The 12,827-nt window shown below is 29.8% G+C and overlaps 2 protein-coding genes across 5 annotated transcripts; one reads left to right on the forward strand and one right to left on the reverse strand.

Moving 5' to 3' along the window:
* Nucleotides 1–37: 37 nt before the first annotated feature.
* On the forward strand, nt 38–4,984 carry LOC124426012 (serine/arginine-rich splicing factor 2). Of its 2 annotated transcripts, XR_006942632.1 has the most exons (5): nt 38–363; nt 1,029–1,172; nt 1,286–1,488; nt 1,844–1,932; nt 4,317–4,984. XR_006942632.1 is itself a non-coding variant. In XM_046967208.1 (4 exons), exons 1-3 carry the CDS (start codon nt 182–184, stop codon nt 1,485–1,487), a joined length of 528 nt encoding a protein of 175 aa, XP_046823164.1. In that variant the 5' UTR covers nt 38–181; the 3' UTR covers nt 1,488; nt 1,844–4,984. The 2 variants fall into 2 exon arrangements, 1 of the variants encoding a protein (XP_046823164.1); XM_046967208.1 differs by having other exon boundaries at nt 1,844–4,984.
* LOC124426011 (lysophospholipid acyltransferase 7) lies at nt 4,882–7,834 on the reverse strand. 3 transcript variants are annotated; one of them, XM_046967205.1, is made up of 7 exons: nt 7,561–7,834; nt 6,784–7,058; nt 6,526–6,677; nt 6,230–6,438; nt 5,825–6,146; nt 5,487–5,699; nt 4,882–5,377 (listed from the first exon to the last, which is right to left on the reverse strand). In XM_046967205.1, exons 1-6 carry the CDS (start codon nt 7,770–7,772, stop codon nt 5,487–5,489), a joined length of 1,383 nt encoding a protein of 460 aa, XP_046823161.1. In that variant the 5' UTR covers nt 7,773–7,834; the 3' UTR covers nt 4,882–5,377. The 3 variants fall into 3 exon arrangements, with proteins under 3 accessions (XP_046823161.1, XP_046823162.1, XP_046823163.1); XM_046967206.1 differs by having other exon boundaries at nt 5,452–5,699; XM_046967207.1 differs by adding an exon at nt 7,145–7,341 and having other exon boundaries at nt 4,882–5,699; nt 7,561–7,699.
* Between the last annotated feature and the right edge of the window lie 4,993 nt (nt 7,835–12,827).

The raw sequence follows: 12,827 nt of genomic DNA on the forward strand, positions 1-12,827 counted from the left end.
TACTTTCGTGTATTTCCCGTGATGCTTCGCGCGTTCTCCTTCATGGCTCTTCCGTCGTGGCTTCCATTCGCCATTTTCTCTTGTAGCGTGCAGTACTCTCGCGAGTTCTTTCGTAGTAAAGTTCGTTCAGAATATAGAAATAATTAAATTGTGATAGAATAGAGGAATAAACATCGCGAATATGAGTTACGGTAGACCACCGCCGCGTATCGACGGCATGGTGTCTCTAAAAGTTGATAATCTTACGTATAGAACGACGCCAGAAGATCTCAGGCGTGTATTCGAAAGATGCGGTGAGGTTGGTGATATCTATATACCACGAGATCGTTTTACCCGTGAGAGTCGTGGTTTCGCTTTTGTAAGGTATGTACACTATTTCCTTTTCAACATTTTCCTATTTAAAAGAATGATATCAATTTATGGATATTACGTTATCCGAGATAGTACCTATCTCTTATAAGCAGGCAATGGCATTTTTATGACGTCATCTTAAAGAATCATCATTCATAAACATAGTAATTCATTGTAATAATTTGTACAATTCATAAACTTTTCGTAAGATTTTTCATGCACGACATTATGGCGCCGTCTTTCCGCTTTGGCAAGTGATAATGTTTCAAATATGGGAAGGAAGGCCGGATGTATTCATCTTCATTCTAACGAAAATATGTTTTCATGGTGGATAGTAACATATTTCTAAGACGCGATTCCTTTGTTATGATCTGTTACAAAAGTTACAAATTCGTGTAGATTATTATGAGTCGACTATGATAATAAAGATGTTCTTATTTATGTTATATTTTGTACCATAGAAAATTAAAGTAGGTTATATATATATATATATTTATATATATATATATATATATATATATATGTATACACACACACACACACATGCACTATTTATTCTTCATCGAATTAGAAGAAATGGAACTTTTGAAACAATTATTTTCTTGGTTGTACCAATGAAAATATTATTTTTTCTATATATACATCAAATTATTTTATTTGGTTTATATTTTTTACAGATTCTATGACAAGCGCGACGCAGAGGATGCATTGGACGCTATGGATGGTAGATTACTTGATGGTAGGGAACTTAGAGTTCAAATGGCACGATATGGACGACCAACCTCTCCTCATAGAAGTCGTGGAAGTCGCAGACGTGGAAGGTGATGTTAATTTTTTTTAAAGGACAAAAGTTTTGATTGAGAATCATGTAATAATTTGTTAAGTGAAATTCTTATATTTAGTAATATTTGTAAACCGAATTTCTTATATTTAGGTCACGTAGTCGTAGCAGAGACCGCAGACGTTCTCGTACACGATCACGCAGTAGATCTCGTAGCCGTGATAGAGATCGTAGACGTTCCTATAGTCGGAGTCGTAGTCGTTCTCGTTCCGATAGTAAAAGCTCTCGTGGAAAGTCTCGCTCTCGTAGCAAGTCTCAAGAAAGGCAGAAAGACAGCCGTTCCAAATCAAGATAAGGTAAGCTCTATGGAAATAAATAAATTTTAAGTCAAATATTGTTTTCTGGATAATAAATATATTTTATACGTATGCATATTTCTTGATGCAACGAGAATAACACAAACATAAATGTGGATAATTGAAATTTTTCTTTATATTGCCTATCATTTTATTTTTATTTTAAATGTGGAAAATTGTTTGCTTTATTATTTGTTAATAAAAGACAAGAAAGATTATTAATGCAGTTATTGGAGCAAATCACATATACGCGCACACGCACACGCACACTCCTTCAAATGTTAATGATAATAATTTTAAAAATTGAATGTGTTCTAATATGATATGCTAACAGTAATATTATGGGGTTTTGCAGATACTGGAATAACAGGGCATGAGTACAAGCAAAAAGATCCACATCCTCCGATCCACCATATTATCTGTCTTGAGAAGAGATTGAAAAAGGTATTCTATTACTCTATACCTACAGCACCTCTGTAACATATTTTCATTCAGAGTGTCATTTATATTTATACATTAATTCTGACAACGTATTGTTCTGCGGTTTTTTTGTAGAAAAAAAGTAAAATCAAGTTTATTGTATTACTTTTATGCTATGAGTCTAACTTTACAAAATTCTTAGTTACATGTTTTATTTGATTTTTACTCCATTAAGCATTATTGTTTAATGAAATACTTTTGTATGTTTGAAAGGAGAGAAATCTTGTAATTTTCCTTTGTAAAGAGACTTATTAATTGCAATTTACTGTATATCTTATAATTATCATCAAAATTATATTGTATTTGATGGCACTTGTACTACATTCTATAGGAAATATCACCTATCACTAAACGTTTATGAATAGTAACCTGTGTTTATTAATAATAGAGTCACTACTAATAGTTTACATTAGCATTTCATAATCAGGTTTGAGAGAGAACTAAAATGAATAATTTCGTTATAGTATTTCTTTTAAATTGCAAAAAAATAATCTCTCGTTCGTTTGTAGTCATGCACGTGTGCGCGTACGCGTATTATAGATATATAAATGCATAAAAGGGGATAGGGGAGAGAGAAAGGATCTACAGAAAGAGTAGTAAAACACCACTATATTGTACAGGTCTTTCCAAACCAATTCTAATGATCATCAAATACACTCAATGATGATAAACCTGTACCTCCTCGATGTATAAGCATTGAATGATATCTTCGATTCATTCGATTTCTTTTGTACATAGCGGATGGACATGTTCATTGTCGATTAGTGTATGTACATATAATATTGTTTTAACAATGTTGATTATTTGACAACAAATTGATATTTTGAAAGCTTTAAAAAAAAAAAAAAAAAGAAAAGAAAAAAAAAAGTCTTAAGATAGTATTCAATGTAATGTTTCTAAAATCATCAATTTTTGAAATAGACTATTTCCACTTGTTATATCGTTAGGTTATAAATTTTTTTTTTATTTTTTTTTATTTTTTTTTTTTTCAATTGCACTATTGGCATATTTACATGTCTTTTTTTTATTTTATTTTATTTTATTTTATTTTATTTTATTTTATTTTATTTTCAATACAATGCAATTAATAGTAACTTCTACAAAATACTTCTAAGTTATATTGAGATATTACTTTTTATTATAATTATAAAATTGCCCACAGTGGGCAAAAAGTGGACTAATAATATTCCTGGAAATAGTAATGGTGTTAATGTATAATGGTAATTAACAGGTAATGTAAGATACCACACAATTGACTAAATTTTATACGTAATTAATATTACATCACAAAACATCTTTGATTTTTCATTTTTCAATATCTTCAAAGTAAAAATCTCGTATTGATCGAATGAAACATTTTTTTTACAATATATATTTTAGAAATAAGATATGCGTTTCTGTAATAATATAGGTTTACTAATGTAAATTTGCCAGATAAAAATAAAGCGTAAAAAGACATAGATGATTACACTTTTCGGCAAAATTTAAATGTTAGTAACGTTATAATAACTTCTAGTATGTGTATACAAATTTGGAAATTTACAGTTTAACTGACCTGGCTATAATAGTTAAATGAGCCTTTTTTAAACAAAATTAATTTGCTATATTTTTAAAGCAGTATTACAAAATTATTACGTACGTGTATTTTATGATTTGATTGTTGAAATTTTAACATTTTGTACATGAATGTTCCATCTGTGCAAAATATTTGTGTAAACAAAATGAAAGTACTATTGTAGGAGTTTACAGTTTATAGATATTGTAGTTATTGTAAAGATATTATAGTGTATTTACAATTTATATTGTAATCAGAATACGATTAGTTCGAAAAATATTGGATAAATCTTATTGAACATGACTTTAGTAATAACCTGTAGTATTGTATTGCTACTTAACTCTTTGTGGATGTAAGAATAATATTTTGATGTATGGTACAACACAGTAATACATTATTTTGGTGTTCCCATAGAAATAAAGCAAACACTTGATTGTTAAAAAAAGTGTTCTTTTTGCAGTAAACATTGATAGATAATTTATTGTCCTAAAGGATCGTAAGATCCAGGAGAAACGTAGCTTTATGACCATACCGTCCACAAATGGGTTAATAGAAAAAGGGAAAAAAGAAAAGAAAAGAAAAGAAAAGAAAAGAAAAAAGAAAAAAAAAAGAAAACGAAAAAAAAGGAAAAGAAAAAAAAGAACTTACTTTTATATTAAGTTTTTAATATTAAGTTAAAAACAATATGTTGCTTAACTGTTCAAGAGTTATTTCTTTATGAAACGTTAAAATCCTGTCATGGATGTATCATATTATCTCGGTATAACTAAGTTATAATTTTATGGTGCCACAGGCGGTGGAAAGGAGTGGCATGGCGAGTGTAGCCGATGATGGGGTAGCTGAGAGTAAGCTGTAAGCCGAGTAAGCAGGGCTGTAAGCAGTTTGCAGTAGCGGGCGGTTGGTGGTCTGGTGAAAGCAGGTTCGCGAGAGATCGATGCGAGAGAGTGTGCGAGCAGTCTCTTTGGGGGGTCGCACTGCAGAATTTGCGGATGGTACGGTCAAGCGCAGAGAATAAAAAAGCAGAACGCAATCAGAGCAGCAGCACGCGGTTGCTGGTCGCAGAGACATCGATCCGGGTAGCAGGTAGCACGTGAGCATATCACCAGACACCTCGCGAACGACAAAACGCGTCAGCTGATAAGTTACCACATCTACCTTAGTTGCCAATAATTATTTGACAATTATTGGCTATCGTTTTCGACACTTGCCGCCACATAGTACAATTAACTAGGTGGAACTGTGCTCGAAGAATATCACATTTCTTTCCGCTTTTTCTTTTTTGTGTTTTTCTTCTAGATTCGATATATATATCAACAGGATTTTTGGTGTAAACGTTTTAGAGGTAAGCCAAAAAAATATTTACTATATGTGTTGTATATATTTGCTTTTACAACTTCGTCGATTCAAAGGGTATATTTATTGATGTAAGGGCGATTAATAAAGATTTTTTTTAACTTATTATATGTGTGTATATTTTTTGTTTTGTTTTGTTTAATTTCTTATTCTCCATTTTTATCCTTGAACTTACTCTAGTGTTATGTACACTACTATAATATTATTATGAATTTACATTTAATCCCTTAATTATCATCGCAAATCATTAAAGTCTACGGAAAAGGCAATTATTTTGTAATACATACTTACGGTATGTATATAATGTCATGTTCCTTCTTGCTGTGCAGGAAGACAACATTAGTTCGGCCTTACTGGACCAGAAATTTTCGTGATATTCCTTAGGCGAATTTCAACCTATTGTAGCAGGCATCTATCACAGAAGTTCGTATTTTTTTTTTTTTTTTTTATAAATCCATTTTCCTTAATACGAGTGCAGTGTATTCTTTTATAGCTGATAACCTGATGATATTTTTACATGTGTTTAATATCATACTGTGAATATTTTGAATCTTTTATTTATGACAGTTAATTACTAGTTGATAGAAAAATATTTTTTTTCGTCTTCTACCTATTTGTTCTTTTCTACGTTCTTCTTTATCATTATGGGTTTCATTAATCTGGCTATTATATATATTATAACTGAGGTAATATGGCCGATATAATATAGATTTGCATAAAATTGTAATATTTGCCGAAAGTCGAGTAATAGAAATGGAACACCCAAGTAAGCCATACAGGATAATCTCATTGCCCATAGAGTAAACGTCCAGATTTTCCAGCCCTGTAAATGAAAGAATTTTTAGAAAAATATTCACATATCGGTATTATATACATACATATACATATGTACGTACGTACATATATATATATATATTCCACCAAATTTTAACAAAAATTCATACTAACAATACTATCCTTCTCGTGTTGATTGTGGAACTTTATTAACAGGTCTTCTATCAGTAAATAAAATGGAACTGAGCATATGCAAACATAGTAACCAACAGCATAACCATGCCATAACGCTGACAGAGTTAATGTCACTATCATTCTTAATGATTTGAATGGAAATCTTTTGTATATGTAAATACCCATCCAATATTGTATACAAGAATTCCAATACTTCATACATGATCTTACTAAATGACAAGTTTCCACTTGCCATATATTCATGTTATGTATGGTTTCAAAATCAAATTGTTCTTGTTTTATTTTTTCCTTATCCGCACAACTATAAAATCGAATAATGCGTATCTTTAAGTTTCTGTAAAAATATTAAAAATGTATACTTTTAAGGTACAAAAAATTTCTCACATTTCTTCGAATTCCTTGTAATTACGTGGCCCTGCTCCAGGCGTAGTTTCACATTTGGTGGGATAAGCACCTAATCCAGCCATTTGACATGCACACTCTGACAGAATTATCCCAGAAAATAGTCTTAGACGAAATGTTGCAAAGACTGGGTACGTGTAGAACCATCTATATAACAATGATCGATTTGCATATTCTTCTGACACAGTATACTGAAATAGAAACAAAGTAAATTTTATTTATTCTTCTTCGTTCTTTATATATGTTATTCCTATTTTTGATATTGAAAATCTTTCTACCTCTGTGGGGAATGTATAATTCATTAACAAAAAAAGTACAGATAATATTGTCGTTTGTTTTAATTTATACAATGTCAGAGGCCATGGATCGATGTAATTAGAAAAAGGTCTATTTAGCGAATCCCAATATGTTCTATACCGATAGTAGGGACCTGTGAAACATAATAATCCGTATGCATGTTAACTTTAATTCCTTACTAATATTTTCATTGTTACATAAAGATCTCTTTACTATTGAAATATATTGTGCTTAATTACCTGTCAAAACTCCCATGTAACTTAGACCATAATGAAATACATCCATAAAGCTAATCTTTTTTAAAGCTGCACTATTAATCCCTTGAGGATCATCCGGTAGTGTCATGGTAGCTGCAGAGTTTATTTCAAATGCCAATCCAGATAACTTCAATGTAAGAATCATTTGAACTAAATTTGTATGTGCAGGCGGCACCGGCATCCCAACCAAGTGTCCCAATCGAAAAATAACAAGTAAATAAAAAAATGAAAAATATAAACTGGCTAGGTGGCATATCCTGTAAAGATAAGAAAAGTAATGTAGTGAGAAATTATGGAATAAACTCTGATAGTACATCTATGCTCTTATATTATATGCACTTACATATTATAGAATGTAGATGTACGATAGAATATACTTTACATTTATGTGGTAGAAATCAAATTAAATGATCATGCTATTTAAAAAATTACTAGACATTTATCCACATTATTATCTTAATATTTTACCTAATCAAACTTAACAGAGTATTGTAATCATGTTATGAATTTGAAAAAATATGATTCGGTACTTCAGAGAGTCTAGAATATAAAAAGAAGAACATTTATAATTTAATGCTTAATTTGCAAGAATGCTTTTAATTTTATAAATTTCTGATTCAAGTTAGATTTATTTCAACTTCGTATGCTTTTTATTATCTTAATCTTTTTTCTTTTTTTCAATATTGTATATCGATACACGTAAAAAAATTTCTTATATTACTATTCTTATTAATATTATATAGATCGATTGTGTCGTACTTCCAAGAAAGCCTGGTTACGATGACTGCATTAATTAACAGGCAGATGAGGGGATGCACCACATGATTTCCAGAAACAAGTATAATTAAAAGCAAACCGAAACTTGTACTGAACCATTGTCTCTTGCGAGGATCTTTAAATTTTCGATAGATAAATCCGAAAGCTACACAGGAGAGCAATAAAGACACGTAAATGGCATCATCCTGAAACATGATTCTTGTTCGTGCTCACGAAGAGAACTAAAGGGAACTTCACATTTAGTGGAGGGCACAAAATATATTTGTATATGCATTGCGGTAGAATAGTTGATGCCATCTAGTGAGAAAATGATAGCGTAAAAATAGAGGGCACTTTAAATGACACAGAAATTCAAGCGACTTTTATCACATGTGGACGTGATTGGAATCTTCTTCTCATCCATTCCGTCTGTGTATGTACTGCTTAAGGGTGTTTATCACCCTTAGTTTTATAATGATTTATGCCAACAATGAGTCCAGACGTAATTCTTGACCGATTTTGATAAAAAAGCTCACATTTTAAAGATGAAGGTTTAAAAGAGAGAATGAATTTTAGAAATTTTGAGAAAGATTTGTCTTTGAAAAAATTGTGTTAAAAATGATGTTACCTCGAAATATAGTTTATGCATAAAAATAAAACTTTTTCAAAAATTCGTCAAAGTCATCTTCACGTTTAAACTTTCATCATTAAAATGAGACCTTGTTTATCGATCAAGAATCGGCCTGTTCTCATTGATGCCTAAATGTTCTTTCCAACATTTTTCGCGACGAATAAGTTTTGTATAGTGGCGCCCTTTGAAATCTGAGAAGAATTAATTCTCATTAATGATTTTTATATGCACTCTTGAGTTGTTTCATTTCCGTGATTGTCGATATTTATTTTATACGTAAACTGGTGCCCAAATTTTCTGATCCATTTCAAAAGCAAGGAAATGCGTTTTCACAATACTCATACCATTTGAATGCTATGGTAATTCATTCGGACAATTTGGGGAACTTTGAATAGATGATTTTATGGTAAATAAGTTTGTCACTTTATCATAAAAATAAGAAAATTCATGCCAATGGGTCTTAATTTCAGAGATATTGTTAAATTTTTAAAAAATCTGTAATTCTCTTTGTATTTTATATATTAGAAATGTAAAGACTTTAGAAGTAACGTTTAACAGAATGATAAGTATATATCTAGAATCGTAATACAGAAGTCGTCGGTTCGAAACTGCACGATTCGTAAATTTTTTTCTTTCTTTATTTCTCTTTTTATTCTATCAATGCAATCGAACATAATCAATTAATTTATTCGTTTTGAGTGTACATGCTTTATATATTATTTCCATAAAAATCAAAATATGAGCTCCTTTCCATAATTAATATCTATATTATTACTATTACTACTACTAGTACTACTATTATTACTATAATAATAATAATATATAATATTATACTGACAAGGATAATTATTAGAGACAAAAATAGAAATATATTATGTATACTAGAAATATATAAAAACAATTAATTAAAAATTTTAATAGAGTTAAATTTTGAATTCGGATTCCTTGCCCGCCTATAATGGCAACAAAATCGAACGTTCGACTAACTTTGACAGTTATCGAAACAATTCTTTTTTTCATTCCCACGAATAAACAACGAAATCGACTCTTTTCATAGGAATGATTTTCGATAATTTATATTTTCGTTAATATTAAAATTATTTGCATAATATACACGGAGTACAATAGACTAATATTTAAACAATGGTACAATCACTTAAACATTATAAAGCTTGCGGCGCTTGTTAAATATAAATATAATTTTACTTTAACGTTACAATACGATTAAATTTTGAACTCAGAGTCATTGCTTCATCTATATCAACAAACACGCATTGTTGATTGACTTTGACAGTTATGGAACTAGTTTTCTTTAGCATTCCGCCGAGTAAACATTAAAGATCTCTCTTTTGAAATGACTAAGATTAAAATATTTATACTTTTGACGATTTTATAATTATTTTAAAAATATATACCATACACGGAGTAGGATGAGGTAATATTTAGACGATAGTATGTTCTGTAATACATCACAAATGCATTAGATATGGAATAATTTTCTTTCAATCTACTACGCTCGTCTAATGTCACTAAGAAGAAAGATTAGACACAACGAGTTACCACGTCGTTGTATTTCGAGATACACTCGAAATTTATCGAAAGATATCTATCTTTCGATAAATTATATCGAAGATAATAATATCGAAATAATATCCAAATACACTCTTATCGTATGGCTACATTAAATCATCTTATAGAAATGATTATTTCATAATTATTTAAAAAATGTACAATGTACATTATATACAATATTTAAACAATAAGTAAATTAATTTAAACATTAAAACCACGGAAACGCGTGAGTAACTTAGAATAATTTTAATATAAAATTCCTCTACTTTAAAATCATAATCGCGGGATAGTCGGCCTTCTATAATATAAACACAAATACGCTTTTTCTTAACTTTGACTATTACTGAGTTAGTTTCCTTTTGCATTTCGACCAGCACACATCGACTTTCTCTCTTTCTACAATCGAAAACTTATAAATTAATATTTCCAATAATTTTTCTATTATTTAAACAATCTTCAATGTATGCGGAATAGAATACATTAATATTTAAACAATAATACATTCGTTTAAACATTAAAAAGGCAGAAACGTACGTTGGACTTAAAATAATTTTAATATAAAATTTTTCTACTTTAAAATCATAATCATGGGATAGTCGACTTTGTATAATATAAACATAAACGCACTTTTCCTTAACTTTCACGATAATACAATTAGTTGTCTGTTGCACTCCGACCAGTGCACAACAAAACTCTCTTTCTAAACATGAAAATTTATAAATTAATAATTTCGATAATTTCTAAATTACACCGAGTACGATAGAGTTATATTTAAACAATAGTACATTCGCTTAAATATTATAAAGACGGTAATGCGCGAGGAACTTAAAATAATTTTGATATAAGATTCCAATACTTAAAAATTTTTAACTCGCGGTTGTTGGCCTTTTGCAATATAAACATAAACGATCCTTCGATTAACTTTGACGATTCGTGAGTTAGTTATCTTTCGTACTTCGACCAGTGCACATCGATACTCTCTATTTCTAATCGCGTAAACTTATAAATTAATAATTTCGGTAATTTCTAAATTAATTAAACAATATTTAACGTATACCTAGCACAATAAAGTAATATTGAAACAATAGTAAATTCGCTTAAACATTATAAAGAAAGAAACGCGAACAGAACGCAAAATAATTTTGATATAAGATTCCAATACTTAAAAATTTTTAACTCGCGGTTGTTGGCCTTCTGCAATATAAACATAAACGATCCTTCGATTAACTTTGACGATTCGTGAGTTAGTTATCTTTCGTACTTCGACCAGTGCACATCGATACTCTCTATTTCTAATCGCGTAAACTTATAAATTAATAATTTCGGTAATTTCTAAATTAATTAAACAATATTTAACGTACACGAGTACGATAGAGTTATATTTAAACAATAGTACATTCGTTTAAACATTATAAAGAAATAAACGCGAACAGAACGCAAAATAATTTTGATATAAGATTCCAATACTTAAAAATTTTTAACTCGCGGTTGTTGGCCTTCTGCAATATAAACATAAACGGTCCTTCAATTAACTTTGATGATTCGCGAGTTATTTTCCTTTCGTACTTCGACCAGTGCACATTAATTCTTTCTTTCTAAACGCGTATACTTATAAATTAATAATTTCGGTAATTTCTAAATTAATTAAACAATATTTAACGTACACCGAGTACGATAGAGTAATATTTAAACAATAGTTCATTCGTTTAAATATTAAAAAGATAATAACGCGCGTGGTACTTAGAATAATTTTAGTTTAAAATTTGGAAGTTTAAAATTTTCATCGCGTATTTGTTGGCCTTTTTTTTTTTATTAACATATACGATATCTTTAAAGACTTGGACGATTACCGAATCAGTTTTTCTTTTTCCTTTGACGAGTAAACATCGAATGTATCTCAGGATGTCTTTGCTGCAAATATCAACGAATATTTAAGGTAAATCTATTTATATGTCGCACGTTTCTTCAATAATTTATATATTTTCTTATTATAACAGTGTTAATAATAATAGTTTTGTTTTTTTTTTGTTTCAGAACATTATTGCAATCGCGTGCAAAGCATTGATAAAATCGAATATTTGTATCGCTTAAATTAGAATATCGCGAAGTAGAAGCAGTGTTTGTTCGTTCCAGTATCCGCTATTTAAATAACAAGTATATTTGCATCGATTGCGTGCAATGCAATCTTTAGAATCAGTGTTTATTCAGCAAAACGTTTTACTTTTTTATCAGTCACATAAACTGTATTTACAAAAGACAGTATAGTTTCGCGAAATAAATTCAGTGACCGTTTGTCGAAAACTATTTATCGCGTAATAGAATCAGTGCATCATTGAAGAGGATTTTGATCAACTTCGATGTCGACCTACCTTATCAACAATTTCAATTAAATCACGGACGAGTGTTTTGGAGCCATCGCAGAACTTCTTAAGTTGTGAGTGAATTTTTAAGTCCCTCCGATCACTCAATCATGTCGAGGACGAAAGGTCCTAATTGGCATGGGTGATTGGTTGTAATTAATTAGTAAAAGAGCATTGAGTGACCACGAGTAAATTTTTTTGGAGCTTTACTCGTGAATGGTTTTTTATTTTTTGATTTATTTATTAGATTAGGGATAGGGTCTTCTTGTTCAAACGCGTTTATAATTATTTCAAATTTTTAATATATCCATTTTTAAATATTTTGCTCGCACGAAAATATCAAAGAATCGTTATTCATGAGTTTTAATAAAGAATGAACAAGAAGATATTCGCGATGGATAGTCTCTTGATTACAAACGATACTGTGCATGATTTCTTTATAATAATTAAAACTATCGTTTGTAAGAGAAGAGCATTCAAGGAATTTCTTTATATTTTTAAATAATAACGAATTAAATATTTAATCAATTTGAATTGATAAAAGAAAAGTCTCCATAGAGTCATTGCTTTTGAAAGAAAAAAGTCGAGTAAAATAATTGCTAAAAAACAAAGAGACTTATAGAGTCATAGTCCGTAGGCCTAGATGATAAATTAATTAATTTTTAGCTCAGGATTTTCAGCGATTAATATATTAATTTCAATTTTTT

This window comes from Vespa crabro, chromosome 8, assembly GCF_910589235.1.
Source record: "Vespa crabro chromosome 8, iyVesCrab1.2, whole genome shotgun sequence".
Taxonomy (NCBI): Eukaryota; Metazoa; Arthropoda; class Insecta; order Hymenoptera; family Vespidae; genus Vespa; species Vespa crabro.

Excerpts from the sequence above, each read along its gene's own strand:
- LOC124426012 (XM_046967208.1), top strand. The coding sequence starts at position 182 with ATGAGTTACGGTAGACCACCGCCGCGTATCGACGGCATGGTGTCTCTA. Across the intron at positions 364-1,028 it reads CGTGGTTTCGCTTTTGTAAG|ATTCTATGACAAGCGCGACG; the intron begins GTATGTACACTA and ends TATTTTTTACAG. Across the intron at positions 1,173-1,285 it reads GGAAGTCGCAGACGTGGAAG|GTCACGTAGTCGTAGCAGAG; the intron begins GTGATGTTAATT and ends TCTTATATTTAG.
- LOC124426011 (XM_046967205.1), bottom strand. The coding sequence starts at position 7,772 with ATGTTTCAGGATGATGCCATTTACGTGTCTTTATTGCTCTCCTGTGTA. Across the intron at positions 6,439-6,525 it reads ATTATACATTCCCCACAGAG|TATACTGTGTCAGAAGAATA; the intron begins GTAGAAAGATTT and ends TTTCTATTTCAG. Across the intron at positions 6,147-6,229 it reads TACAAGGAATTCGAAGAAAT|TTGTGCGGATAAGGAAAAAA; the intron begins GTGAGAAATTTT and ends TCGATTTTATAG.